At 49.4% G+C, this 27943-nt stretch overlaps 1 protein-coding gene and 1 long non-coding RNA gene across 26 annotated transcripts; one reads left to right on the plus strand and one right to left on the minus strand.

The window, feature by feature from the left end:
• Positions 1-137: 137 nt before the first annotated feature.
• LOC102091515 (uncharacterized) lies at positions 138-27646 on the minus strand. 25 transcript variants are annotated; one of them, XR_010467704.1, is made up of 12 exons: positions 27394-27646; positions 25826-26013; positions 25602-25677; positions 20498-20589; positions 18801-18975; positions 16988-17098; positions 11406-11492; positions 9727-10893; positions 9288-9489; positions 4085-6777; positions 1191-3636; positions 213-361 (listed from the first exon to the last, which is right to left on the minus strand). It is a non-coding gene; the product is annotated as an uncharacterized LOC102091515 (long non-coding RNA). The 25 variants fall into 25 exon arrangements; XR_002407919.2 differs by lacking the exon at positions 18801-18975 and having other exon boundaries at positions 9727-9986; positions 10818-10893; positions 27394-27645; XR_002407918.2 differs by lacking the exon at positions 18801-18975 and having other exon boundaries at positions 9727-10032; positions 10818-10893; positions 27394-27645.
• CCR7 (C-C motif chemokine receptor 7) lies at positions 6576-16986 on the plus strand. Its single transcript, XM_005513340.3, has 3 exons — positions 6576-6712; positions 11977-12026; positions 13671-16986. The coding sequence occupies exons 1-3, from the start codon at positions 6703-6705 to the stop codon at positions 14730-14732; spliced, it is 1122 nt and encodes a 373-aa protein (XP_005513397.1). The 5' UTR covers positions 6576-6702; the 3' UTR covers positions 14733-16986.
• Positions 27647-27943: the final 297 nt, after the last annotated feature.

The raw sequence follows: 27943 nt of genomic DNA on the forward strand, positions 1-27943 counted from the left end.
CCAGGAGCCTGGTGAGGCCTCCAGCTGATGATCTACCAAGCTCTGATGAAGCCGTTAATTGGAGCCACATGCCCACCTGGACGTCTTCAGCAGGACAGGAAACCTCCCAGGGGAAGGTGGAGCAGATCAAGCTCACCAGCTTCAGCAGGAGTCAGCTCTGTGTCTTCTGGGGGCTTTGTCCAGCAGGTGGGTGCAAGTTCTTGGGGTTCCATCTTCCCCTGGCTGTCCCGGGGTGTGGGGACACTGGGGTGTCAGAGCCAGCGGGTCCTTCACACACACAAAGGATCAACGAGGAAACGAAGAGGCAAATCCAAATCATCGTATTGCGGTAAGGGAGTTGTTTTCTTTGGTTTGTTTTTCCCTTCGAGAGAAAAAGAGGCTGTTTTTGAGAGTCTGACTCATGCTCTGCGAGCTCTGACATCGCCAGCGCCGCTTGGGTTGTTCTTTAGGTAAAAATCAAGCAGGCAAAGGTTTCTTTCTCTATGGGGTAGTTCTCAAAAATACGCTTTTATCTCACCACAAAAATAGTAGGAGTTATGAAGAAGCCTGGGTTAAAAAACTGCTCTTAAAGCTTTTTTGGATATTTTTTTCACATTAATATAATTAACAGATTTTATCACCCCTGATGTACAAAACAACAGGCACATGGAGCAGGCCCGAAGGTGTTAAAATATAAACTGGGCACCTTGTGAGATTGTTCACCAGCAATTCAACCGGCAAAGTGCTTCACTCCCAGTGAAACCGCTGCTCTTGGCCTCTTAGGAGCTTTATGCTCCTCAATACCCTTTGAGGGGACTAAGCTAAGGACAGGACGGGTCTGCTGCCCATACGTCGTGTGTTTGTGCGGCAGCTTAAACTTAACAATAAAATAAAAGCTTCTGGAGAACCTGAACAGGTTCAGAGCGTCACGTTGTGCTGACGCCCAGCAGAGCGGAGCAGGAGAGAGCCTGGTTGATCTGGGGGGTCAGGGGCGCGGGTCTGGAGCCCAGGGAGGGGAGGGACCCCCGGACACGCGTGTTTGGGTGGCAGGAAAGCTGGGGGGGAGGAGGCTCAGAGGGGACGTGCTGATGAGTGGGGTGTCTTCCTAGGCAGGCTTTGCCTTTTGGTTTTAAATCTATTTGGGATTTTTTTGTCTCAGTTTATCAAAAGCCACTTGACAATGCCTTCAGATTGGCCGTCGAGCTACAAACCTTGTGCTGACGCAGCGCCGTTAAAACTGTCTTTGCTCCCTCTCCTTCCATCCTCCCACAAGCGTTCCCAGCACTCCTGATTTCTGGAATATTGAGCAAAACCCTCCTCGCGGCGGGTTCGGGATGAGAAGGGGTGCGGGTCTGCGCTCGCGGAGGCGCGTGAGCTGGAGCCGGCGCTGCCACCAGGAGTCCCTCAAACCCTGTTGAGAGATTGGAGAGACCGTCATTCAACAACCCGCGGCTGCCAGGAACCGCGCTGGCTCTGGATTGGCCCCTTGCTGTGCTGTCTGTCCGTCCTCGCTGACTCCAACCCAGACAGGAACGCAGCTGTGGGTGCTGTGACTCCAGCTTTAAGCTCTCCCGGATATCAACTGCAGGATTGCGGAGTGTTTAATTGCGCTGTGTTTAATCACATCAGACACACGGAGCCGTAATTCCCTCCCATTCCCCCCGCGAGCCCCAGTTCCACCCCAGACCCATCGCAGCCGTGACTTTGTGCCCTAAGGAACCTGCGACACTTGCTGGAGGTTTTCAGCGCTTAATCGAGTGCTTTGACTCCTGGATCCGAAGCCTCCCCTGTGTACACAGGGTATTATTGATGGTGATTCTTGCAAATCTCTCCCCAGTGCGATTTTGGTGATAACGAGGTGGAGATCGAGAGCCCTTTGAGCAGGGATCCGCTCTGGTCGGGTCTGTGTCTCACTGTTTTTGTTCTCAGTTCCCTTCTTTCACTTTGTTGCTTTTTTTCCCCCCGCCCTGGTCTTCAAGGGGTTTTTTTGAAGTGGTTTTGCAGTTATTGGGTTGGTGTCTTATTTTGTTGTAAGTTATCACGTATGGCTTCACTGGTGACTTACAGAAGTCTATAGTTTCTGTAAACAGGTAGTTTCAATTTAGCTTTTTCACTCAATTCTATTAAAAAGGCAAGAAAAAGCCCTTTCAATCCTGGCGCCCATTCTAGGGGGGGTGGGGGAGAAGCCAAACCAGCAAGAGTGACGGTAACAACGGCAAACAAGTGAAAAATCACTATATATCATTTCTTAAGCCCAGGGTCGAAGAACAACAGATCTGTCATAGACAGGACTGGAGGAGCTCCTGGGGAAACCACTGATGGGATTATTCCACTTCTATACCATCCCTTGTGGTCTTTGAAACAAGGCTGGGGTGTCGCATCTTGCACGTTCTGAGTACGACAAGGAGGGCTCACAGGAGGACGTTTGCGGTGCGGTCGGCAGACGCCGGAACCCTCAATTCTTTCAGAAGCCAAAAAGCTGTTTCTTTATGTCCCTGAACAATTCATTTCTCCCTAATGTGTGGTGTCCTGTGGGAACTTCCCAGCCGTCTGCCCACCTGTGTGGGAACAAAGCGCCAGGAGGTTTCAAAACCCCCTCTAGATACGATCTGTGGTTCCTATAATGTGTCAGGAGCTTCTCTTTGTATTTTTTATCTCCTGTCCTTTCCCCCCCTGCTCTTCTGGGGTGACCACTGGCTCTTCCATGTTAGTTCAGGGCAGGAGGGGTTAGTTTGTTCATTGCAGGCCCCTCTATATACAAGAGCAACAAGACCGGGAAAGGGACTTGAACACAAGCCCTATGGGGAGAGGCTGAGGGAGCTGGGCTTGTTCAGTCTGGAGAAGAGGAGGCTTAGAGGTGAGCTCAGCACTCTCTAGAACTACCTGAAGGACAGTTCTAGCCAGGTGGGGATTGGGCTCTTCTCCCAGGCATCAGCAATAGGACAAGGGGCCATGGGCTTCAACTCTGCCAGGGGAAATTGAGGCTGGATATTAGGAATCAATTCTTTGCAGAGAGAGTGGTCAGGCATTGGAATGGCTGCCCAGGGAGGTGCTGGACTCACCGGCCCTGGGGGTTTTTAAGCTGAGATTGGACATGGCACTTAGTGCCATGATCTAGTGAATGGGCTGGAGTTGGACCAAGGGTTGGACTGGATGATCTCTGAGGGCTTTTCCAACCCAGTCCATTCTGTGATTCTGTTTAAAAAGGAGCTGGTGGTGTGGACAAAGTGGAGCAAATCTCACCTGTGGCCGGAGGGGACAGAGGAACAGCAGCACATGCAGTCAGCAGCTGATGACCCAGCTTGTCCCCTGCACCGCAGCGGTGACACCGGAGCATCTGCGCTTCTGCCAGCCTGACCTGTCCCCACTCGGGTCTCTGGGTGTGTTTCCTTCGTCACAGCTCGATTCCTGGACTGCGGGTTGAGGAAGCTGCTTTAGCGCAGAGCAAATGCCAACCTGCTACAAGTGCCTTTTGTTTTTCCCCCCTCAAAAAAGAACCGGAGCGAAAGGCCATCACCCGAGACGTGACGCAGGGATGGAGCGGGTGCATTCCCAGCGATACCAGCAGCGCGTCCTTCCCTCCTGCGGCTGACCAACAGGCAACGTGGGCAAATGCGCGACCCTGACAGCGCCTGCCTGCTGCTCTGATTGCTTCCTCTGTTGGGAAGATAAGGATCTTTTAATAACCTCACGGTGAGATCACAATCATGAGATTTTTATTCAGGGCATCCCCTACAACTGCTCTAAGAACTGCTCTCAGTGAGGAATCCCAGCTTGGTACCGCTCTTAATGTCAGGAATTTACTCGCGATTTCACTTCTGCTATTTTGTTTGCTTGAGAAACGAGCGTGTTAAAGCCCCTGACGCAGTAAACCTGCTGACTTCAAGATACGAACTTGTCCTGCGTCCCTCCCAAATGCCAGCTCAGGAGCTCGAGAGCTGAGGGGTGTTTGGGCAGGAGGCAAAACTGGAGGTGGGAGATCCCGAGTGTCTCGGTTTGGCATTGCTGGGCAAAGCAAAACAGCGGGGGAGGCGTCGGGGTCTGTCCTCGACGTCAGAGGGGGGACGTTACTGGGAAGTGGGCAGTGGAGGAAGATTCAACTCACCAGTGCTTCTGTGTGGGCAACTGGCTTCCTGCAGCCAAGGGGAGAAAGCCTTCCTGGTGCTTTGGATCAGCGAAAGAGCAGAACAGCAGAGCTGAGAGCAGGAGAGGTAGCTGGGGTTTCCATCCGTGTCCTGTGGCAGGGCGCAGGGAAGAGGACAGGTCAGCGGTTTGCCAGGGACCTACGATAGCTCGATGTGAACTGTGGTGCTTTTACTGGTCTGCAAAACCCCCTTCGGTGCTCAGCCTGAAGCTGGGCTGCAGGACCTCGGTTTTCCTACCTGAAACCACTTGTGCCGTGTGAGCGGATCCCTGAAGCGGTGCCGGGGGTCTTGTGCACCGTGGGCAGAGCCGCCCGCAGCCGCACGGACCCTCCACCCGCTGGGAAACCGATGTTTCAGAGTCTGTTTTCATCTCAATTCACTTAAAGCAAAATCAGTGGAAAACACAGGGAGGCTTTGAATTCAGGATGTAAAAACACCTTGCGTTTTGCTGTTCTCAGAATGAATTACACCTTGCTAAAGTGCTCACGAGTTCTGCTTTCTCAGATCACACGTGCTGGCCGGTCAGCACCTCCTGGGAGACAGCGGGTCCTTCACCTTGGCATGTCTGTGTGTCCCGGCGGAAGGACAGACTGCAAAAAGCCCAATTTCACACACAGGACACGAATGTGAGATACAGGAACTAAACTCCCATGAGATGTTTCACTGCTGAACGAGTTGCAATTCACTGTCAGCTCAATTAACGATTACATGTTTCAACTCAGTTGAGCAAACACAACGTTTCAGTTCAAGAACTGAAATCTTTCTTTCTGAGCTCGTTTCCTGTGGAATTTATTAGGAACGGAACTTTCTTTTGACAAGTTATATTGATGAACAACCGCCATCCCGCTCCAGCACTGCAGCCCAAGCCATGGATTGGAATCGCTGATTTCCACTCTTCCGGCAGTGAAGGTGAGCAGAGGTTCTCACATAAGACTGAAAACACCAGGTAACTTGATTTTTTAATAGTTAATTTATCTTTAGGGTAACAAACGTGTTCTAGAGAGCAAACAGCCCACTCGGCTCTCTCGGGCACAGCTCCGGCCTGGCACTGGTGAGAAATGTGATGTTTGCTCGTGCAGGATCAGATTTCTCTCAATGACGGCACAAGTGTTAAAGGGAATCTGTCAGAGACAGAATCACTAAGGCATGAAACAGACTGCAAATATACACAATCAAATTAAGCAAAGCTTTAATAAATGTTTTGAGAACTCCCCAGGTACGAAACATGACTGTACAAGAAGACGGAGTGTCATAAAGACAGAGCAAGGTGCTTATTTTATAATATTCCCATTCTTTTTTTTAAGGGAAACAATTTGCTTGAATTGGCTCTGAAAACACGCAACTCAGCACAGGCCAAAAATCTGAAGTTAAAGCTTGGGAGTACGTGCAGAAAACAAACTGCAAACCACCTGCCTTTCGCTTGTTGTCTTTGGCTTCAGCCACCACGGAGCCGGGATGGATCCTCCGCTCCGGGCACAGCGCGAGCACCGAGGAAATCGGGTGATGGTGCGGATCTCTGCGCACCCACCACGCCACAGGCAGCACCGCGACTGTTCGAAGGCTTCACACCCACCATTTCTGTGTATTCTGCCTGTACCTGAGAGAAGCCTTTCATCTCTAGTGCTTCTTGGCGGAAGTGGTGAAAAGATAAAGCTCAGAGGCAGCGTACCTGCTCGGATCATCGATGAACCAAAGGAGAACAGAGCAATAAACAGTGTCACAGAGATGTGAGCCGGACCCGCTTACCGAGATAAGCCAAACCGAGCGTGCTGGAAAGCCAGGGGTGTGTAGTTAGAGGGTGCTATGGAAAGTGCAGGTCACCTTGTGTGAATGGTGAAAATGCCCCAATGTCTCCAAGCCCCCGACTTTGGGTAAGGATGGTGGATCCAGATCCTGCATGTTTTGGGGGAGATGGTGGATGCTGATACCCGGTAACACACAAACAGTCAAAAACAGAAAGCGGGGGGAGTCCCCTACTCGCCTGAGCTGCTGATAATTCAGAGAGGATGCTGTGAGCAAGTGGGAGACGGGCAAAGCCACGCTGGGAGTCCTGCGCACTGGGGTTTTTCATGTGGTGGTTGAACGCTTTTTCCAAGAGGGTCTGGTGGAGGTGACAGGGACAGGGGACAGGGATCCCCCATCCCCGCCGCACTGCGCTCTGCTGGATGCTCTAGCAGATGAAGCAGATCTGCTGTGGAGAGGAGAGAGAACACTAAAGGAGACTTTCCTCCCGTTCCTTCACCACAACTTCTCGTGTGTCGGTGCAAAAGCAGAACGCGCTTCATTCTACCGAGTATCACTAAAAAATGTGTGCAGCCCTCAGCCGCGTGCGCCGAGGAAGCGCCCGAACGCCGAGTGCCGAGAGCAGCGTGGCGCACGGCGACTCTCCTGCGCTGCCGGGAGGAGGAGGAGGGTCTGCGAAGTGTCAGTGACATCAGGCTGTGTCATGAGCTTCTTGCAGAGGTGCAGGAAGTATAAAAGACAGCGTCCCCAAGAGGGTCCCCGGCGTGCTGAGGCTGCGCGGGAACGTACGATGCTCCTGTTCACCTTGGACTTCATCTCGGTTTGAAACACGACCATGGATGGTGGTGAGTACCCGTTCTGCAGCCTCGGTCTTTGTCTTCAGCTTTATAATAATGCCCAAAGTCATGCCCTGTGACACAGGGAGGAAACATTTTTAACAGAGTACTTAAACGATATAAAATGCTTTCATCTTTCTCATATTTACTATTTAAAAAAGAAGCAAAGATCTCTTTTATAAGCGCAAAAAACTAAAATTGGAAGCAATCGCACATAGAAAATAGGTTTGGAGGCAATTTCAAAGGGTTATTTTGTCCCAAAGCAAACAAGCTCTTCTCACATATTTGTAACTTTTCTTCTATATCCTTATTTTTTTTATTTAAAAAAAAGAAAGCTCTCTCTTCGGCAACATTTTAATTCAGTGAATAAATCAAGGAATTAGGAGCAAGCGTATCTGAGTTTGTTGCCTAAGGTTGTGCAGCCTTTCGCAAATTGTTTCTATTAATTAATATCTTCACCACTGCAAAAATCATGGTTTTGTGCTTGCTGAGAACTGGAACAGTCCCCAGTCGGCACACGTGGAGGGGTCTCTGCTCCTGTGGATCACCCCACACAAAGCTCCCGGAGAAGAGCCGGGGGGCGAACCCTCTTCTCTGTGGTCCATGACACTGCATTAGGCCAGGAGGTTTGGTTTGGTTTTTTCTGAAAGGCTGAAACTTTCTTGTGCCGTTTGTTCTTGCTCTTCCATCCCCTGTGCTTTGACGGATGGTGAAGAGGTGGGTGGCTGTAGGATGGGGATGGCTCCGCGGGTCGGAGATGTGGCAGATCGGCTGCAGGCGCTTCTTTCTGCTGAGACTGTACCATTTATTCCTTCTTTACTTGTTTTAATTTTTTATTGCTCAAATATTTGCAAACACTAACCCAAGTGTGACTGAGGGAGTGCAGGGAAGCAAATGGAATAGCTCAGGTGAGTAAATTGGTTTATAACCAGATTAACCAAACTTGGTTTACAACACAACCACCACCTCTCCGTGCTCTCTGGCACGGCCAGAGCTGTAGTAAGGATGCTGAGAGCAATGGGACAGGCGTAGCTCATCCCAGTAAAGCCCTGTTCCAGCTCTAATGAATTAAGCTTTGTAACAGGATGAAATGGGAGGCCTTTTCTCTGTGACATTTTCAAATCAGGGCTTTTCCTTGTATTTCAGAGAAATATCCCAAAAGAAATACTTCGCAGCACAGGAAGATGCAAAATTATTGCTGCTTCTTTTTTTTTTTTAAGCAGTGATGTAGGAAACGTGACCATTCACTTCAGAATGAATCTTTTAACTTGCTTATCTCTGCTTATCTTGTCTTTTGATTCACTATTTCCTAAAAGGGGAGGAGGCAGGTAATAATTAACTTTCTTCTGTAACAAATCTGTGAACACAGGTAATCGAAGTATGACTTGGTTTCACTGGGTCTGATCACTCCTGAAATGATGGTACTTTTCCTCTGCCAGTTGTGAGCAGCCAAGGGGAAAGAGGTGGGAGAACAGGCACAGAGCTGTTAACTGCCAATAGTCGTTAGTTCATTTAAATATGATTAATTTTTCTCAGAAAGATACGGTTCTTTCCCCAAAAGCCTCCTATACCAATCACAAGAGGCACCAGAAACCAGTACATGTTTAAAGATACAAACAGCACGTTACTCGCTGCCTACACATGTGCTAAGGTGCTTAAGACTTAAACTTTTGTGGTTCTGGCCAACAGAAAAACATTCTCTCACCACAAAGGTTTGGCCGGAGCAGGTTTGCTCGGCTTTGCCAGCATTCCCGGCCCTTGCTTTTCCCTCTGTGCATTCCCCAGCAGCAGCAGAGAGGAGCAGCTGCCCTGCTTGGGAAGGAACTGACCTTGTCCTTTGTTCTGCGGGATTTTGTTGGTCCAGTTTCAACCATCCCGCACGGTTGTTTCAGCTCCTTTGGGTAGACTTTCTGCTCCCCAAAATTTCTTGCTCTTTCTTACTATTCTGGGCACACCGGGGGGATTCACGGCTACTACGGCTTCTTTTATCTTACCTAAGGTTGGCTGCTGATGCTGAGGGAGATTTAGATAAACAGGACGGGATCATCTGTCCAAACTTAAGCACTCACGCTTCTGCCATAGCGCAGAATGAACTGCACCTCAATGCCCCCTCCATGACAACTTAACCATGCCATTTCTTTCCCTGCGCTATGGAGGGAACCGAAACACCAAACCAGGCGTCAAGGGCTGGAGTTCAGTGGGATGAATCCCAACCCTCGTGCTCACTCTATGGAGGAAGATTTTCAAAGCTGCTGCCATCCCCAGCCCCTTCCCTCCTCACACAGGGCAATTCTCCTTCCCCAGGGCCTGCAAACTGGTTTGTGCTGTTGAGAACTGCAGCAAACGGGCGCAGCGCCAGCTGAGGGGTGCGGGGGCTTTATCAGGTGTCTTGACTCATTCGCTGTAATGGGTTTCTGTTGTCTTTTTACAAATGAGGTTTCTAGTTCAACTGTTTGTGGGGACTTTTGAGAGAGGGGGGATTTTTATTCATGTTTTAAGGAACAAAACTTTAGGAAAATACCCACAGCAGAGAACCGCCAGAGGAAAAGAAGAAAAAAAGATGATAAAAAGTAAAGAAAGGTACCTAAAACTGGCCATTAAACTCCAGAGCGTGTCTCATTTCCTCTCTGCAACTCATTTCTTGTGCTCCATGGGACCCCTACGAGCACTGCAGGGAGAAGCGAGTTTCATCCACTCTGCCCCAAACCAGTGCGGTTTGAAGACTCGCTCAAACTGGTGCGGGAGGACACGCTGCGGCTCTGCTTCTGCCTTTGCAAATGCGTAAGCTGGGGTGTGGGGACAGAAAGAAGGTTAGAATCAGTGCAAGCTTTTTCTATATTGAAAATCATTTGACATTTAAGACACCTGAAACAGCAACTGAGAGGGGAAAAAAAAGTGTGAAGATGTTCAAAGGAATGATACTTAGCTGAACTGTTTCAGGATCGTTAGTTGAGTCACTTTATCAGTTCTACTTCGTTAGACACGTCAGAGTATATCAATTAAAAACCAGAACAGCAGCTCACCAGGGCTGTGCACTCGTGACACTCAGGTTAAAGAGGGGCTGGGCTGGTCCTGGGCTCTGAAGGGGCGATGGTACCGCGGCGGGGCTGGCGGTGCCGGTGCAGCAGCCTGGCACCAGGCGGCACCACGTCCTTTGCATGACGCTGAAACTGCCAACAAGTGATGCCGAGAGCAAGGCGCTGATGGAACCGGCTTTAGGTTGGTGCCTTCCCTCTGTGGACTGAGAGCGACTCTTCTCCTCCTCCTCCTCTTTATAGAGATTCTAGGAATTAATTGTCTTTGGGGCATCAGCCCCTTGCCCAACATGTCTGAGAGGGTCAGGAGAGGTAATTGTTACCCACCAACAGGCACAGGCAGACAAAAGCACCAACTCCAGGAGTTCCTAGGAAGTCAGGCTATCGCGAAGGTGGAAGAGAAAAGACACCACTGGCTGGGTTTTCACAGAGGTCAGGGACCTCATGCCTGTGTCCCAGGCAGAGGGCAATTACAGGCTAGACTTGCTTAAATTCACCCAGCAGGTTTAAGCAGTTTGGGCTTTTGGTGTATTTCCTGTGTGTAATATGCAAAAGCTTGAAGGGAGAGACAGCTACACCAGATGCTCACCAAAGCTCTTCCTGCAGTCTGGGACTGGTCATAGCGAAAGCCATGGGACACCCAGAAAACAGAACATAGCCAGAAGCATTCAGCCGAGCCTCCCCGCTTACTCCTCAAACCCAGCCTTGGTGTCCCCTGCTCCTGACTATGAACGGCACTAACTGCACTATTAGACTCTTCAGATTCCCCCAGGGACATTCAGAGAAGGTGAGGGGTAAATGAATATAAATAAGCATCCAGCTGCACGAGTATGAAAGTTGAAAATAAGGGAGGAAGGCGAGGAACGAACTTCTATGAGAGACAGTGGGAAGCTCGCAGACAGGCTGTGGGGCTGAGACGTTGAGTTTTTTCACATGAGGCTGAGGATCTCTCACCCACACATCAGCATTCACATACAAACAAGCACCTCCAACCAGAGATACCCAAGTAACTGTGTCTGTTATTAGTGATGCTGTTGCACGTGATCAAGCGGGGATAGCGGCGCAACGGTTGCAGTTACCTGAAGTAGTGGAAGTTCTTCATCCTGGCCCAGTGTGACACTGCAACTGGCAGAGCAGAGAAGGTGCGAAGGAGCTCTGCAAAGAAACAGAACAGGGCTGTGTACACCAGAGCGCTAAGCACAAGAGAGGCAAAGGAATCAGACAAATTTATGAACAAACAGGTTTAGCCATAGGGAGAAAGCCATGCTTTCTAGAAGAAACAGGCAGCTGAAAGCCAAAGGCAGGAGATGCCTCTGCCCCAGCCTCACTCAGTGACTCCAGACCAGAAAATCAGCAGGAAAGTGAAGGACTGTGCCACAGGGAACCAGGCAGTGCCCAGACAGACAGCCTGGGATGAGCAGTGTGATGCTCACAACAACTGATGCCTCATCTCCCTCAAGGATGTACACATCTGGTCGTGCCAGAGCGGAGGCGAGGGCTTTCTCACCATTGCCAGATCACCTTCCAGCTTGAGCGACTTTTAGTTGCAACTGCCTGAGGTAGATGCTGGTGATGTGCTTTAAATAGAGCAGAGAGAAAGCTTTCACTGGCCTCTATGCCTCTGCTAACCACAGCAGGAAGAACTGTTTGTCTGAGATTGCTCTCACCACTATCACATCTGGCTCTGAATTTCATTTTTCCTCCCAGCTGTCAGCATCCTGTATCTCCACATCCAAAGGCAGCAGAAACCTGTTCTGACATTTAAAGACAAGCAATAAATTTCAGGCAGTTTCAGTCACACATGTCCTGCAGGCAGCAGAGCTTTCCTGTTCTGCAGCCCAGTCACAGCGCTGTCAGGGAACAGCTGGGCCAAATTTATTGCCCGCACAGCTGTATGTTTTTACCAGGGTCGAGCACACTACACCCTGCTGACTGTAGAAAAAAAAAAGTAATGTATAAAATAAACATTGTTATACTGTGCATGAGTTAGCAATCAGCCTTTACAGATGAAACTGGAGGGGCCAGACCCTTGAGACTCAATCTGTGCTCTGCCAGTAACTTGTTATGTGACCCTGAGTTATCCTGTTAGCATCTTCATTGGGTTTCTAGTTTACCCAGCTGTGGGGAGCTGTCCAGGGTTGAGAATGCCATGGTCAAGTACACTACCACTGCTTTTTCAAAGTGAGCATCATGTGGAAACCCCCACCCAACTGCTAACGCTGTCTCCTTCTTCTACAGGTAAACAGCTAAAGGTCATCCTTGTTTTCAGCCTTCCTCTAATTTTTCAGGTAAGATGTTAAAAAAAAAACATTGTTGAAATGCAGCTGCCTTTGTGTTGTGGGTAAAGAGAGAGCTCAAAAGCTTTGACAGGCAAAAATCAGCCGCCCACAGGCCCGCGGAGACGCGTGGGACACGGCTCTCAGCGAGGATCCAGCCTGCAGGGAGGTGGGCGGTGAGACAGCAGAGCAGTGCTAGAAGCCACAGGGAAAACAAACCACCAGAACAAAAGCAAGGAGAGAAACAATGACATACACAGCAATTTTAAGATGGCCCAGGGTGTTAGAATCAAGTGCCTTTCTAGCACCAAAATGAGCATTTTCAGGAAAGGTGAGAGCATCCTGCACTGTGTGCTTGTGAAAAGCCGGCTCGTGGCTCTGGAAAAACCTGGTCAAAGCGCTGGGCTTTAACAGAGGTCAGTCTTGAAGCGCTGACATGCTCAAGAAGGAAGAGTTCAGCATCTTCCTCCACCTACTCCTGCTCAGAGCAAATCTGAAGCAGGAAGGAGAACCCAAATCACCAAGCTGTGCTGTGACCCACTCCTGAACCACGGGCCCCACGCTCCCACAACCACAGCAGCAGCCTCCACCACCCCCCGGCCCCCAGCTCCCCGAGAGCCTCAGCACAGCAGGGAGAGTTTTGCAGCATGTTTCTTTTCCCTTTCACTTCTGGCAGCCTGCCTCCAGATAGCAGGCAGGATGTGGTGAACGCCAAGGCCGCCCGAGATGGAGAGCGCGCGAAGATACTGAGCGATAACAGGCAGAGGTATCCAGGGGAAACCTTTCATCTCTGTGCGATGGGGAGAAGGTACTGGAGACTAATAAGTCACACAAAAAGCAGGGCACGGATACCACAAGTTCACACTCTGCCCTGTAGGTTACAGCAGTGTAAGAGGATGAAACAAGAATAATCAGAACTTAAATCAGGGTCCCGGGCCTGAATGAGACATTGGCAACGTGTCCACACCATCATGGTAACAGTTTCCTGCTTCACTCGCTGCTTTTCCTCCTGATCTCATTGACACCTCTGTTAATTAAGCAGCAAAAACAGCCCAGGGAGGCTCTGTCTTCACATGAAAGCCTTCACCTGGGGGAACAGGGTGGCAGCAGGGCCAGGACACCGGTGCTCTCTGTGAGAAGGGGACAGGAGCAACAGAAATATCTCAGATGGGAGAAGGGAGGGAATACTGCAGTTAGAAAAATGTCTAATGAGTAGAGTCAGTCAAGAGGAAATGTTGTCCCTGCCGAGAAAAAGCGAACACTGAAGGATGTATTATCTTTCCCATTTTATCTGACGGCTGACTATGCGCATACAGCTGTTGCGGGTCCCAAAACCTCCTGGAAAGCAGCCACACATCTGAGAGTTTGCAGGTGTCACTCTGGCTGAGCACTAAACATTTCTTGTGGAATTCCCACTTTGAGCTCCAGAAAAACCCCAAACTCTACACACTTACGGGGAAGTTTTTCAGCCACGAGATCTTGCCAACCCTGTTCACGACGCTGGCACGAGCCAGCGCGTGGGAACTCCCAGGGACTTCTCTGCAGTCTGTGGCTGGTAACTCCTGCCTGCTCTACAGAGCAGCACCGCGCTCCCCTCCCGACACGGAGGGGCACAGGACCTGTCCCAACGCACTCTTCTTGTCTTCCTTCTTCTAGTTCTGTGCTGGGAACAACGTTACCGATGACTATGACAACACCACCATCGACTACACCATGTTCGAGACCCTGTGTGAGAAGGAGGAAGTCCGTAACTTCCGCGCCGCCTTCCTCCCGGCCATGTACTCCCTCATCTGCTTCACGGGGCTGCTGGGCAACGGGCTGGTGATGCTCACCTACATCTACTTCAAGAGGCTCAAGACCATGACGGACATCTATTTGCTGAACCTGGCTCTGGCAGACATCCTCTTCCTGCTCACCCTCCCGTTTTGGGCCACAAGTGCAGCCATGCACTGGCTTTTTGGGGAGTTTGCCTGCAAAGCTGTCTACTGCATCTGCAAAATGAGTTTCTTCAGCGGGATGCTGCTCCTCCTCTCCATCAGCATCGACAGGTACTTCGCCATTGTTCAGGCGGCCTCCGCCCACCGCTTCCGTCCCCGCATGATATTCATTAGCAAGGTCACGTGTGTCCTCATTTGGCTCCTGGCCTTCATCCTTTCAATCCCTGAGCTGGTTCACAGCGGCGTAAATAACCTGGACACCTATCCCCGTTGTTCCATTATCGCTAATGACTTGCAGACCTTCAACACTGGCATCAAAGTGTCCCAAATGGTTTTTGGCTTCCTAGTTCCCCTGCTGGTCATGTCTGTCTGCTACCTCATCATCATCAAAACATTACTCCAGGCCCGCAACTTCGAGAAGAATAAAGCCATCAAGGTCATCATTGCTGTGGTAATTGTCTTTGTGGTCTTCCAGCTGCCCTACAACAGCGTCATGTTGGCCAAGACCATCTCAGCCTTCAACCACACCAGCTCGTGTGAGGAGAGCAAGCAGCTCGACGTGGCAGATGACGTGACCTACACTCTGGCCTGCTTCCGATGCTGCCTCAATCCCTTCCTCTACGCCTTCATCGGCGTCAAATTCCGCAACGACCTCTTCAAGCTTCTGAAGGAGCTGGGCTGCCTGAGCCAGGAGCGCCTCTGGCAGCTCTCCACCTGCCGCGACAGCAAGAGGTTTTCCTTGGCCATGGAGACAGAGACAACCACCACCTTCTCCCCGTGAGCCCAGCTCCAGGCGGGCTCTGACCAAGCTGAAGGCTGGAGCGGTTTTGTACCCTTCCTCTATTCTGAATTACCGGCAGAGCAAGACTTGCCACTGTTGTGGGAAAGGCAGCTGCAAAAGGGAAACCCAGGAGCCTCCCCGTGTTTCAGACAACGAGCACTGCCAGCCAATACTCCCGTGGATGGAGAGACTTCAATAAAACTGAGACTAATAACAAAGCAAGGGAGAGAGAGATGGGTGAGTCTAGAATTTATCGTGCCATTTCACCTTTTAGACTTTCCTAGTCAAAATGAGAAATACTCATTTCCCTAAAAGCCACAAATAAACAGACATTTGTGCAACAGAATGGCTTATTTGAAAGCTGAACTTCCAAGAGCATCATCCTTGCCTTAACAAGACCACCTGTTGCTCTTCCACACCCACAAAAACGATCCCTGCTGCACTGACTCAGTCTTCGAGACTCTCAAATTCAGGATATAGTTGTGCCCGCGGTCCAGCCACTTCAGTCTGTCACTATCTGAAGCTTCCTTGTACCTGGCTATTAGCTGCTGCGGACACAGTCTGCTGATTTTCACATATGCGTGGGGGCCTTCTGTGCTATTGCTTGCTGACCTCAAGAGATAAACAAGAATGTGGGTTTTCTTCTCCCTTCCCAATCAACGCCTCTTTCTAGAAGGACTTTAGCAGCTGGCTTTCCAGTCAGATATGTATTTCACTCATAAGCTACTGAAAACGTGGTTTGCATTCATACTGCCAGTGCTAATAAAGATGCCATTCACCGCAGTTTGATTTAAACGCAAAGGACAGTCGCATGTTGAAGATTACTGCCAGGGTCACGTACTTGAAAGGAACACGGCAGCTGAACATCAGATTATTGTCATGTAAAATAAGACCTTGAAAAGAAGCCCAGAATGTAATGCCAGTTGGTGCATTTACTACAAGAGCGGAGATTCCCCCCGACAGATGAATACCCTGGGAACTGCTGTCGTGGGACACCTGAGTGTCAGCTGGGGAGGAGCTGCTGCGATTGTTTGTGCATCTGTTACTGGCGATGTGCACGCTCTGATCCTCCCAGCACAGCTCTGCGTCAGAGGCGAAAGGTTTCGGCCACAAACTGCTCTTGATGCTGGGCAGGAGTGGGCTAACGGAGCAGTTCTGTGGCAACCACACGGCAGGTTCCAGTGGTCGTACAGCACCACACAGAGCAAAACACACCTACTAAAAAGACATTTACGCCTTTTTCCAATACCACCCATGGATCCATTAGGAGTGATACAGGGAACTCTCTGGATCAAAGGTCAAAAACCATTGCTTTAGAGACAGGAGAATTAAAATCAACCTTCCAAGGAAAGAATTCAATTAGCTGGTTTTGAAACAATGTTGCCAGTTATGTAACTGGCTGCCATTATAATTAAATTCTTCATAAACCATTTGGCTCTGGGGTATGGGATTTTGCCAGGAGCTGGGATTCAGGAAGAAAGCACATTCTGCTCTGCATTACCCGTCTATGCTGAAGTACAATCCCATCCAACCATTTAACACATTTGCTTTTATAATACCCACGTAACATGTACAGAAGTGCTGCTTCTCCGTCATGCAAAACTGGGGGTTACGACTGACACTGAATAATCATTTGTTCTTGGTTTGTCTTTACTTAGACAAGACACTCAGCTAACAAGACATTGCCAGGGCAAGGAATACCCATCACACAGAGCCTTTTTAGTTTTCTCCATCAGTAACAGTATGTTCTTTATGTATATTCATATATGTAAAGCTGCTTTACACAGGAAAAGTTAAATACATACATGAATGTACCCTGAAAATACACTGCTTTAACTAAACCTTTTTATGTGAAATACATTCACCTAACTTATTCTAGCAAGGAAAATTGCTTCACCAAAACATCAATTGGATTCATCTCCTGTTTGATAAAAGCAATTGCCCTTCTACAAACCGAGAAGTCTTCAGGTCTTTGTGGACTAGATGTATTCTAAACAGGAAAACATGCAGCTGCTTCTACACAAATGAGATACTAAAAGCATCACCTGGGACAGCTGCATCTGGTGCCTCCTCAACACGACTGCAGTGATTGCAGAGTGCATGGGGTTGGTTTTAACTAATGAACAGAACAAATCTGTCACTTATTTAGATGAATCATGTTAACATTGGCCTAACATGAGGTTCCCCACTGAAGTCTGAAAACTGACTGTATTTTGCTATTTGTGGAAAATAAATTATAACAATTTCAAAAATACCTTTGTTTTTCCAATGTCTGTATCTTGTATGTATCTAGTAGTTCATATCGCACCCTTCCGGTCCTGTCAAGAGCTGTTTATTGATCAACGTGGCTTCACATCAGCACTGCCCTGCAGGAAAAATACCGTGTAAAATAAACTACATGGAAGAAAAGTTGGTTTGCTTGACCTGTTGATGAATTATACAGTAAACAGGGGATCGACAGATTAAGTAGTAGCATTTATTTTAACTACTAGCCCAGCTGCAACCCAATTGCAACCATGGAATAAAAGAAAAAGGAACTTCAAAGAAAACCAGAAGACAGAAGCTGAACGGTCAGGTGTCAAACTAGGACCATTTCTGCTATTGCTAAACAACGCAAGACTCATGGTTTCTCCCTCGAGAGAAAGTATTAGGCCAGTTTCAGCATCCAGCACAGAGGTTCTAGCAGCAATAAGGAGACCACAGCACCACAACGCAACTTGAGATAGTAACAGTCTAAACCTAAGGCTCCTTAAATAAACACCAGGTCTCGCTTACCACAACTAGGTCAGAAGTCTCAACTGCCCCGAGCCCAAGGAGCCTGTTTGCGCAAGAGCCTGCTGAAACAAGAGCTCTGAACCAGAGTGCGCAACATACCAAACAGAACTTGGGTTTTGCAGACAGCTGCCTGGCTTTTAACAATTCCCCACACTTCTCGGGGTGACTGTGAACTCAGCTTTTAAACAGGAAAGTTCCCAAATGGTAGGAAAACAAACTCCAGTAAAACTCAGCCTACCAAGCAACCATCCAAGTTCACCCCTGAGGCCATAAATATCCCAGCCACATCACACAGCTTCTATTTCAGCAAAAAAGGTGCATTCCTAAGATGATTTAACCCATTTTAGTACCTCTCACCAGCAAGACAGAGAAAGAAGTTTCCTTTTACAGTTGACTGGGAGCAATCTCAGTCAATTAAAAGTCAATTAATAAAGCCTGGCCCTTGTTACAGAAAGGGACCACAGGTCTGCAATAAACTACATTAAAGCAGGAGAGATGTGCCACCTGATCATAGCCAAGTGGACTCCATGTGGTTCCTGCAACCCCCTTCTCCTTGTCATTGTGGGAAAGCTCTTCATCACTCAGGAGCCGTGCACTCCTCATTGCTCCAAAGTATCAATGTTAATCATTTCTCTTTCCCTGCTGGTTTTTTATCTAATCACATGTGTATTTTTAAATTACAGTTTAAGACCCCTCAGTGCCAAATGGATCTGGACTAAGCAGGAGGAATTAGGGGGAAGTAAACTAGAATGAGGCCTCACTAAACGTGGTTGCTCCCATCCACCTCAGAGCAGACGCTGGTTTGTCCTCTCCCTTCTCGTGCTGCCCCAGGCGCTGCTTCCCACCACTTGCTGCTGAATGAGCTGATTAATGTGATGGTGAATGGGAAGCTTCTCCAGGCACGGCTGTGGTTTCTGATGTGCCACCTGGGTAGCTGCGGGAGGGAAGTCCTTGTCACCCCAGGAAAGATTGAGCTGGAGTTGAGGCAAACAAACCCTAAAAATAATGCATGTGGGTGATGAGGAAGGGTGGTGGCAGGCTGCAGCAATCAGAATAGCTGAGAGTGGGCTACGGTTTCCTCTCCCCACACCTTCTTTTACATGGAAAAAGAACCCAAACTCCTTTTCTGGGGGTGGAGGTGTCAGATCTTGGGGGACAACTTCTTGCATGGCCAATGATCTTCCTCCATCAGCAGAGCTGCCTTGCCTGGGGTCACCTCCCACAGGGGCACCAACCCCAAAATGGGCGAGGGCTGCGTTTCCTCCCCTCACCAGGGGATTTCTCCCCTCCTACCTGAGCCACTGTAAGATGCACCTGGAGAAACTTAAGTCTCAGGATCTCAGCTGCCCCTGGTTTGTAGCATCACAAGCAGCTTCATGACCTCAAAGTGAGGAGACCAAAGGGCCTGACCAGACTGAAAAGTAGAAACTTTTGAATGGATTTGAAGGCAGGAGCAGCTCGGAGCATACTGTTGGCACAAAGGACAGGACAAGAACATGCAGATGGAATATAAGGAAAAATAACAAGATAAACAGCATCACGCTGCATTTAGTGCCAGCAGAACAATCCACTGCTTGACCTTACCCTCCTTACAGCCCCCGGTGTGGTGAGAGTATGCCTCGGGGGCTGGAAAAGAGAACGGACATGTAATATAATGACTAACCCTCTAATTTCGGATGTGGCTGACCGTAAAAACAGAAGATACACAAAGGGACAGGATCTTAACAGGGTTTTGCTGAGTTCTTCTTAGACACACTTCCCAGAGTGGGCACTTTATGCCTTGCGGTGATCCGTATTAATAGCCAAATGCACAGCACAAAGAAAGATGGAAAAAGAAGGTCGTTGACTAGAAAAAAGATTACATAGCAATATTTGCTCTCTATTGAGCCTTTCCCTCCTTGAATGCCCCTTCATGACGGTATGAACCTCCGGACTGGCACTGAGCGATTCCACTCAAAGGACGCACGACCAAGGCAGCTGTGATGTTTGCACGTTTCCAGTAGCGGTACCGCAAGGGGAACAGCAGCTCTGTCTGACCCAACAGCTAAAACTTTGGACAAGAATTAGAAAATAAGGCTTGTAACCCTAGCTCTGCCCCTCGGTGACCCGAGTCAATCCTGCTCTTCTTCCCCCAGCACTAAAACTGAGATAGAAAGTCACTTTGCAAAGGTAGTAATAGGAGTACCCAGTGCTGCTACTGGAACCGTGTATGGGAGCCTTCCTGTCCTTGTGTTGAAACAAAAAGGTAGATCTCACGTGTTTAGATTTTGCAGAAATCACTAATTTTCAAGTACGCAGAGGCGCAGCAGGATAACCTGCCTCCCAGCTGCACTGAAAGCTATTGTTCACTTTCATCTCATTGAGACCCCAGTTCTTCAGAGTTAAGACTATTACCCAAGCAGGGAGCCAAATCTTCTTGGTATTAAACAAACACCTGTCACGGTCACAGCTCCATACAAAAATCTTATTCAGGTCTTAACAAGTACGGAGATTTTGGTTCACCTCTACCACACGCATGGCAGACGCAGAGCCGATCCAGGCGTGATCTCACGTATTTGTCATTGCTGAACCCATGCAAATCTTCAGCTTGCAGGAACAGAAACTCTGACTTCCCTTCCTGTTGCTTCATTTTTTTTAAATTCAATTGTCTAAAATAAGATTGCAAGCAGATATTTACTTTCCTTTCTTTGCTGATGAGCGCTGTTGCACAAAACCCTAAATCTTGCATGACTATGTGCTTTACTGGGAAATTTCTGTGACTGAAGGTCAATTCTAATGTCCAGAATAACCCTGCAGGAGAGGAAAAGCCCAAATAATTTCCAGTGCAATAAACAGTCCAAAAGGCTTTCCAGGACCCAGAGTTTGCACACACTGGCCTGTACCAAAATCAAAACTTCTCCCACCAATTATAGTTCCTTCTTTGTTAACTAGGAATATGGTGTAAATCCACTGAAAGCAACAGGACCTTTCATTAAAAGTCTCTGCATTACCTTGGGAGCTGGTATCAATGTTTCACATCACGCAATGAGAGAGGAGAGGAGGTAAAACCCCAATGGCAATATCCATGCAATCGAGTGTACTTCTGAAAAAACACAGAAAAGAGAAACCAGTTATTATGTGCTCCCCAAGGTGCTGGGAGTTTTATTGGCTTTTCAACACGAGCAGATGGATTTCACGTAGGTGTCTGTTGAGGCTTGAAGAAGCCCAGAAGTGCAGCAGAAACCCCGTGCAGTGACAGGACAGTGACAAATGCAGATCTTTTTCAGTCCCCATCTGTCCTGCAGGCAGCATCAAACCGAAAAGCCGAGCTCCTCTGGGACGATGTCCTGGTTTATACTCAGACAACAGCCAAACTCCAAGTGGCTGAATATTCCAGAGAAAGAAAAAGGTGCTGTTAAAATGCTCTTAACTGACCAGGTAGTAAAACGTAAACCGTTTGCAAGCAGAAGTGACTCACAAGTCAAAGTGCCTCTTCCAAAGACTCCTTCAAGCTTTCACTTCCAAGAAACACTAGAGCTTTTACATTTCACACACCCAACAAAGGCAACCTATTTCCCACCCATCTGAAAATGAAGGTGCTGAGTTGGATCTCCTTCTTGTGGCCAAGAAATTTAGGCATTCTGGTTTATTGATTTTAATTACAAGAAAAAATAAGTAAATATCCCCCTCTGCAGCAGGAGCACACTACCCCACCACAAACAGTGACCTGGGGGGTACAAAGGCCTCTGCTCTCTCTCACTCATTGGTGTAATTAGTACAGGTAGTCAGCACGACCTTATAGTTTTCTATAGCATAGCCACTGCTTTGCATCCTGTTGTCAGGGAATCACCCACCTATACGTGAACGTTAATGTGGAAGGAGGTGTGAACACACACGTGTCCATGTTTGCATATGTCTCCCAGCAGAACTGGTTTCAGACTCCAGGGCTATCACAGCAAAATTCAACACCACCGGAGCACAAATCTCACCACCGGAGCCACACAAATAGAAGCTCATGTTATTAGGGGAGAGTTGACTTGATTCCCTTGAAGATAACATTTCTTCTTCTAACTTTTGGCCACAGCAAGCAGTAAGAATCTCTACCCCCGTGCCAGGGCGGGGAGGCAGGGAGGAGAAAAAACAAGTCTCTTTCTGGATGACTAACACAGCCAGCAGCAATTGCCACCCTGCAGCTCAGCCCTGCTCTTCACCAGGGAGTTGCACAAGACTCCTTTGAAGAGGTTAACGTGTTTACAGTCAGTTCTCATCTGCTTTGCCAGAGGGTCACAGGTAGCTACAACGCTTCTGCTCACGCTTCATGACCTGGGCACATGCAGAGGGTGAGGGTCACGGAATGTCACCGAGCTGTACCCCAACAGACGTGGCTTCCACCAGGCTTTGGGTGGGATTGCGGCAAACCTGGCGAGTAACCAGATCCTTACAAGATTCATCAAAATGTCTTTATTGCCAGCAGCTTCTTGGCGGGCCTCCACACCCATCTACAAATGAGCAACTCCTCACGTGCCAGCGCCGCCTGCACAACCCAACAAACAGCCGCGAGGCGTGCAGCCGGAGACGTGGAGGCTGTTTTGAAGCATGCTGCAGATAACAAACAAGAGAAAAGGTCTCCACGCCATCACATGTGAGACCTGAAACGCTGCCAGAACCTGTCTCCTCAGCTGGGCATCCTGTTTGGGACATTGTGAGGGCTGCAGCCGTTGGACGTGCACCCACACCAGCCCGCCCTGCACCTGAGAATATGGAAGAGCATCGTCCTGCAGCAGAGCAGACACGCATCAAGTTTGTCAGTCATGGCACATGGCCTGAAACACGCTATGAGATGAAGCTTCGGTGACTAGTAACCAAGATGAAAACACTTCCTTCTCCTTCCTGCAAGGGGAAGCTATCTGAAGACTAAACATACCGATTATATGCAAAGGCAGGTAACAGAAGGCACTCTCACAACACACTGGCAGCCCCTCCCGGCCCTGCGTGATAACCTCTGGAAGGACACGACAGCCCAGCCGGGCTCCAAGTGACCCACGGCGCATCCAGAACAAGCCCACGGTCACCGTCCCCTTTTGGCTGCAGTCACCACAAAGCACCAGCAACCACAGGGAGCAGAGACAGAACGCTGTGATTTCTTAAGAGAGCAGGGACATGATCTCCTCTGCCTTTCCCTCTCCTCTTGCCCATGCTTTTCTTGACTGCCAGCCAGACCCCTGATCTCTGCTTACAGCCTGGGTACATTCTCAAGCAAACAGGACCAACCGTCTCGTTGAGAGCTGCTGACACCATGTGGGAAAGGCTGAGAAATGCTCCACCCTGCGCCCACCAAGACGGGACTCCAGGAATAACGCAGAAAAACTTACCCCTGAAGCAGAGGCGTGGGTTCAAATAGTATGAGTTAAATCACATCAGAGTCCTCTGTGGGCAATCACGCGAAAAAGTAGTCATATTAATTCGGTTTAATTTAAATATACTGGAAGGATTCGCTTTATTTTTTACCTCTGACTCAGACTGCCTTTTCCATGTGATTTCAATAATCCACTTTAAACGCTAACTTCATAATTTTTCTCACATCTTTCCATAAAAACGACATCATCTACTGTCACTTTCCATTAGCTTTATACCCAAATTTCCTAGACAACTTTGAAAAACATAAATGGCCTTTTCCAGCGACCTCCTACCACTAACAACCCTGCGCTGCAGCTGCTGCAGAGCTGAGCGCACGAGCAGCCCCTTCCCGAGCGCGGGGCTGTGATTTCTCAGGCAGCTAAAGAAAGCAGCTTTTTTAAAGCAAACTTTACAAACACACGTTCTTCTCCATGAGAAAGAAACGGTGGACAGCCTTGGTGTCCTAGTTTTGTTAAAAACAAGTTTCTCCTTCAGTGAATTTTGCCTGTCAGCTAAAGCCTTCAAATTAACTGCATTTTCCTGGAGAACCAGACACATGTTTTGGTAAACCTAGCAATGGAATGCAAACTTATTGATAAGCACGGATGGACATCTCGCGAGAGGGGCAACGAGAAACCCATGACCAAGAAACTGACCAACTGTGTATAACATTCCATTCACGTGAATACTGCATATAAAAGTGGGAGATCACGAGGATCTCGGCCCTTTTCCCTTTTCCCTTCTGCTCATGGCCGACTTTAGGAAAGGACCTTGCTAGTCATCCCTGCAAACTGAGGCCTAGTGACAGACTGAATCCAGCTCCGGTTGGCTGCAGAGTCCAGTCCAGGACTTTGGTTGCCGGCTCTGCAGTTGCTGGGACTTTCAAGATCGGTTTTGTATATTTTGTATTATTTTCTCTATTCTTATTAGTAGCATTAGTAAAACATCTTTAATTTTTTCCAACTCTCTTCTCTCTGTCCTTCTTTCCCTCCCAATCGCCTCTCCTTAGTGGAAAGGGGGAAGAGGGAGGGGCAAAAAGGGGGAAGTGGGGGGGAGAGGGGGTTAACAATACATCTGCCAGGGTTTTATTGTCACCCCGCAATCTTAACCCTCGACACTTGGCTTCCAACCTCTTGTAGATGAACCAAGAGGAAAAAACCCATCATTTCAGCCAAGGCCTCGCTCGATGATGACTCAAGAGACTGTCATTGTTATGTAGGTGAGAACAAACTTAGCAGAGGTGTAAATTTTGCACCATAAGAAAACCGCAGCTGGCAGAAGTTAGAATAGAAATGTGCACAGCAGACGGTACCTGTGATAACTGCTGAGAGTTTCTATTTGCCTGAAATCCCACCATATTAACAAATTGCCGGTGTTACGTTACAGAGCAATTTCTACATTTGTCAGCAAAAACGCACACGAAAAGTTACATAATATTTCTCACCTAGTGGACGAGTAGGCTTATTTCAGCCACTTATTCTGAGGAGGGTGGCCGAACCTCTTAGATACTCCTTCTGTGAAGTCTACACTTCTGTGCTACTCCAATACGCATGAGGTGTAGTTTAACTTTGTGTGCTCTTTTTTATAAAACAAAAGATAACACTGGGACAACCGCTGCTTTCAACACATACTTCAAAACTCCTCCAGCTGACAGGTTTCCAGGGCTCCCCCCCAGACCAGACCTGTGCTATCCCATCCTCCTCATCTGTCAGGGCTCCACCAGCCAAACCATCAGGAGGGCACATCACAGCGCTCCAAAACATCTCTACCTCCATTTCACCTTCAAACATGGTTATTGCAAACTGAAACCTCCCTGGCTCCATGTGGGTTGGCTCCGGTAATGCTTTTTTCCTCTGTTTGCATAAAAAAGAAGTCCTTTCTTTGTGGCTTTCTGCAGAAGTTACATGAACAAAAACAACAAAGCTTGCTCCGCCTATGCAGACGGCTTTTACCTGAAAGGGATGCAGCCCACAGTCCACCCACCCAAACCTTAAAGAAATAAACAGACAGTGACATAAAATCTCTTATCAGTTTCCCCACACCCCCTGACAAAAACACTTCAATATTTTGTTCTCCGAGATGCTGCCAATTCGCTTCTCCCCCGCAAACCAGAATGTGTGCAACAGATAAGGAATCAGACGCCTCTTTTTGGCCTTAAAATGTTTCACTGGACGTTTTCCAAAGACCATTAAAAACTACGGATAGGTGCAAGCAGAAAGGAATTCCTGCTATTTTCTGAAAAATTACTAAGTAGACCCCCCCAAAATTAACGACACAATGATACATAGAATGATAGTTTGTTTGTGCCCCAGGCTCTGCTACAGCAGGACAGACCAGCGCTGTCCTTTGAGTGTCACGCTGTCCTTTGAGTGTCACGCTGTCCTTTGAGTGTCACGCGAGGTCTGTGTGCACAGCAGCCAAGGTCACGTTTTGAGCGTGAGTCCTACTGATGCTCAGGAAATGCGGATTTTCTCCCTGACGTCAGTCAGGCACCCAGGTGTGGGCACAGGGTGAGTTGTTGAGACAACAGGACTTCGGGGGCTGGCAGCAGGGAGTGGCGTGACAGTGTTTTGTCTCTGCTCTGCTCTCCTACCAGCTGCAGGGACTCTAACCTGCTCCCACAGCTTTCATTTCAGTAAAGGTGATCCTGACAATTCCTGATGCTGTCAGCAAATGCCGTGATGCTGAGGGACTCGAGCAGGTCATCCCATCTCTTACCTGTCACTCTCCCGTCTTCTGAAGTCTCCTCTCCCAGCTGTGGTACTTCTGCACAAGGTGCATCCGCCAGCTTTCCCTGCAAAGTAACATTTAAAAGTATTCGTTCCAGGTTTAACAGGTTTCAGGCAGCAGCACAAAGCCAAACGGTACCAGGGCTTCCCTCAACAACCCCTGACCTGGCACCAGCTTTCCAAGCACTTTGGTGTTTTCCCAAGCTTTCCTACCTCGTGCTTTGCCTCCATCCTTGGGGCCCGCCTTCCTCAGCTGAGCACTTGGCGTGGCTTTGTGAACCGATTCCTCCCCCTTTCAGTGAATCCTGGTCCCTTCTTCATCACAGGCTCTGAAGAAACAGCAGCCTGAATGCCTCAGCACAAAGAGAAGCTTGGGATCTGGTTCCCTTCCCAGCCATTCCCTGCACCAAACACAGAGGAACAGCAGGTCTCAACTCCCAAGCTATAAAACAGGGCCATTAGCACTTAATTTCTCTCATCCATTGTCTGCCTAGACTGTAAACTCAGTAGGAAAGACTACGCGTTTGTACAGACTCTAGCATGAGCCTCCAGATGTAAATGAAACAGAAAATAATAAAAATCATTTCAAATCCCCAGTAGGCAGTTGTAGAAGTAGCGGGATAGAAGAGAAACACATGCTTGCCTTTTAATGACAAAAATAAACACCCTCCAGGCAGCGAGGAGACCGCTGAGCTCTGTGGTGCAGGGTTTCTCATTACTCTTCTGGGAAGGGTTTGCAAAGCTCCCGTTCGGGATGCCAGGCCAGACACCGCCAGGCAGGTCAGGATCCCGCTAACGCCCACTCAGCACCATCCTCTCGCTGCATCCTCCCCGCGGCACCTCAGCTGAGGAGCACACGGAGCTTTCCAGACTGGGTGCAGCCCCGTTAAGGGACACAATGTGTCACCCAGTGACCCCCAAATGGTAGAAGAGGCCCAGCGCCGTGAGCACCTGCCATGAGACAGATGATGGATTTCTTAGAATCACAGAATGTCCTGAGATGATCATCGCGTCCAACTGCTGTCCCTGCACAGGACACCCCACAGTTCACACCGTGTGTCTGAGGATGTTGTCCGGTCTCCTCTTGAACACTTTCGGGCCTTGACACCTCCCTGAGGAGCCTGTTCAGTGTCCAGCACCCCCTGGGTGAAGAACCTTTTCCTCATGTCCAACTGACCTTCCCCTGGCACATCTTCTGCCGTTCCCTGGGTTCTGTCACTGTCACAGAGAAGAGCTCAGCCCTGTCCCCCGCTCCCCTGCTGAACCTGCAGCCCATGAGCTCTGCCCTCAGCCTCCTCTGCTCCAGCTGAACAAACCCAGCGACTTCTCATGGCTTCCCCCTAAACCCTTCAACAACTCCATAGCCCTTTTCTGGACACTTTCTAGTAGCTTAGTGTCTTTTTTTATACCGTGAAAAACCCCATTTAAGCTGCAAACATGCCCAACCGTTCCCGTGATGTGCAGGTCCCACAGGAGGTGGGTTTGCGGCAAGAGGGCAAGATGGGAGCACGGGACATAGGGGGAAACACGCGTTTGGGGGCAAACAGACACTGACCCACGATGCAGCCATTTGATGGCCCAGGCTGCCCAGGGAGGTTGTGGAGCCTCCTTCTCTGCAAACCCGCCTGGACACCTTCCTGTGTAACCTCATCTGGGTGTTCCTGCTCCAGCAGGGGGACTGGACTGAATGAGCTTTTGAGGTCCCTTCCAACCCCTGACATTCTGGGATTCTATAAACCCCTCAGATAGCTGAACCGACTCCCCAGGAGGGCGGCACCCACCTCAGCCTCTCCCCCCACGGGCTCTGCACAGCCGGTGTTGAAAGGCACCACGTGGGCATGCACACGGCCACGACCGCTGCCGCTCGGTGTCGCCGTCCCCTCACAACTGACCGGGGCGGGGGGGCGGCGGGTCGCAAAGGCGGGACGGACACACGGACACACGCATCTCCTCACACCCGGCAACCGCGCGCGCCGCGTCCCCTCACGCAGCCGCGCCCCGCATGCGCACGGTCACGTGCTCACAGGCAGAGGCGCCAACGTGCATGCGCGTCTCCCGCCCCTCCCACACGCCCGCGCGCATGTGCCCCTCACCTACTGGTGGCGACCCCTGGCGGCTCCAAGCGGTAACGCGGCTCCCGCAAACCCCCGCTGGAATAGGGCCGGCGGCTCCGCCTGGGTCATGTGATCAGGCCCGACCATTCCCAGATGTCGGAGGGGGGGGCAGACGGGAACGCTGCGCATTTTGCCTGCGATCGGAGCCAGGCGAGGGACACCGCGCACCCCCGCGGGTTGGAGCAGCTCGGCCGCGGGGGCTTTAAAGGGCGAGTGC

This window comes from Columba livia, chromosome 23 (assembly GCF_036013475.1).
Source record: "Columba livia isolate bColLiv1 breed racing homer chromosome 23, bColLiv1.pat.W.v2, whole genome shotgun sequence".
Classification (NCBI taxonomy): Eukaryota; Metazoa; Chordata; class Aves; order Columbiformes; family Columbidae; genus Columba; species Columba livia.

Coding starts and splice junctions, on each gene's coding strand:
- CCR7 (XM_005513340.3), top strand. Junction 12,027..13,670: donor GCCTTCCTCTAATTTTTCAG/GTAAGATGTTAA, acceptor TCCTTCTTCTAG/TTCTGTGCTGGGAACAACGT.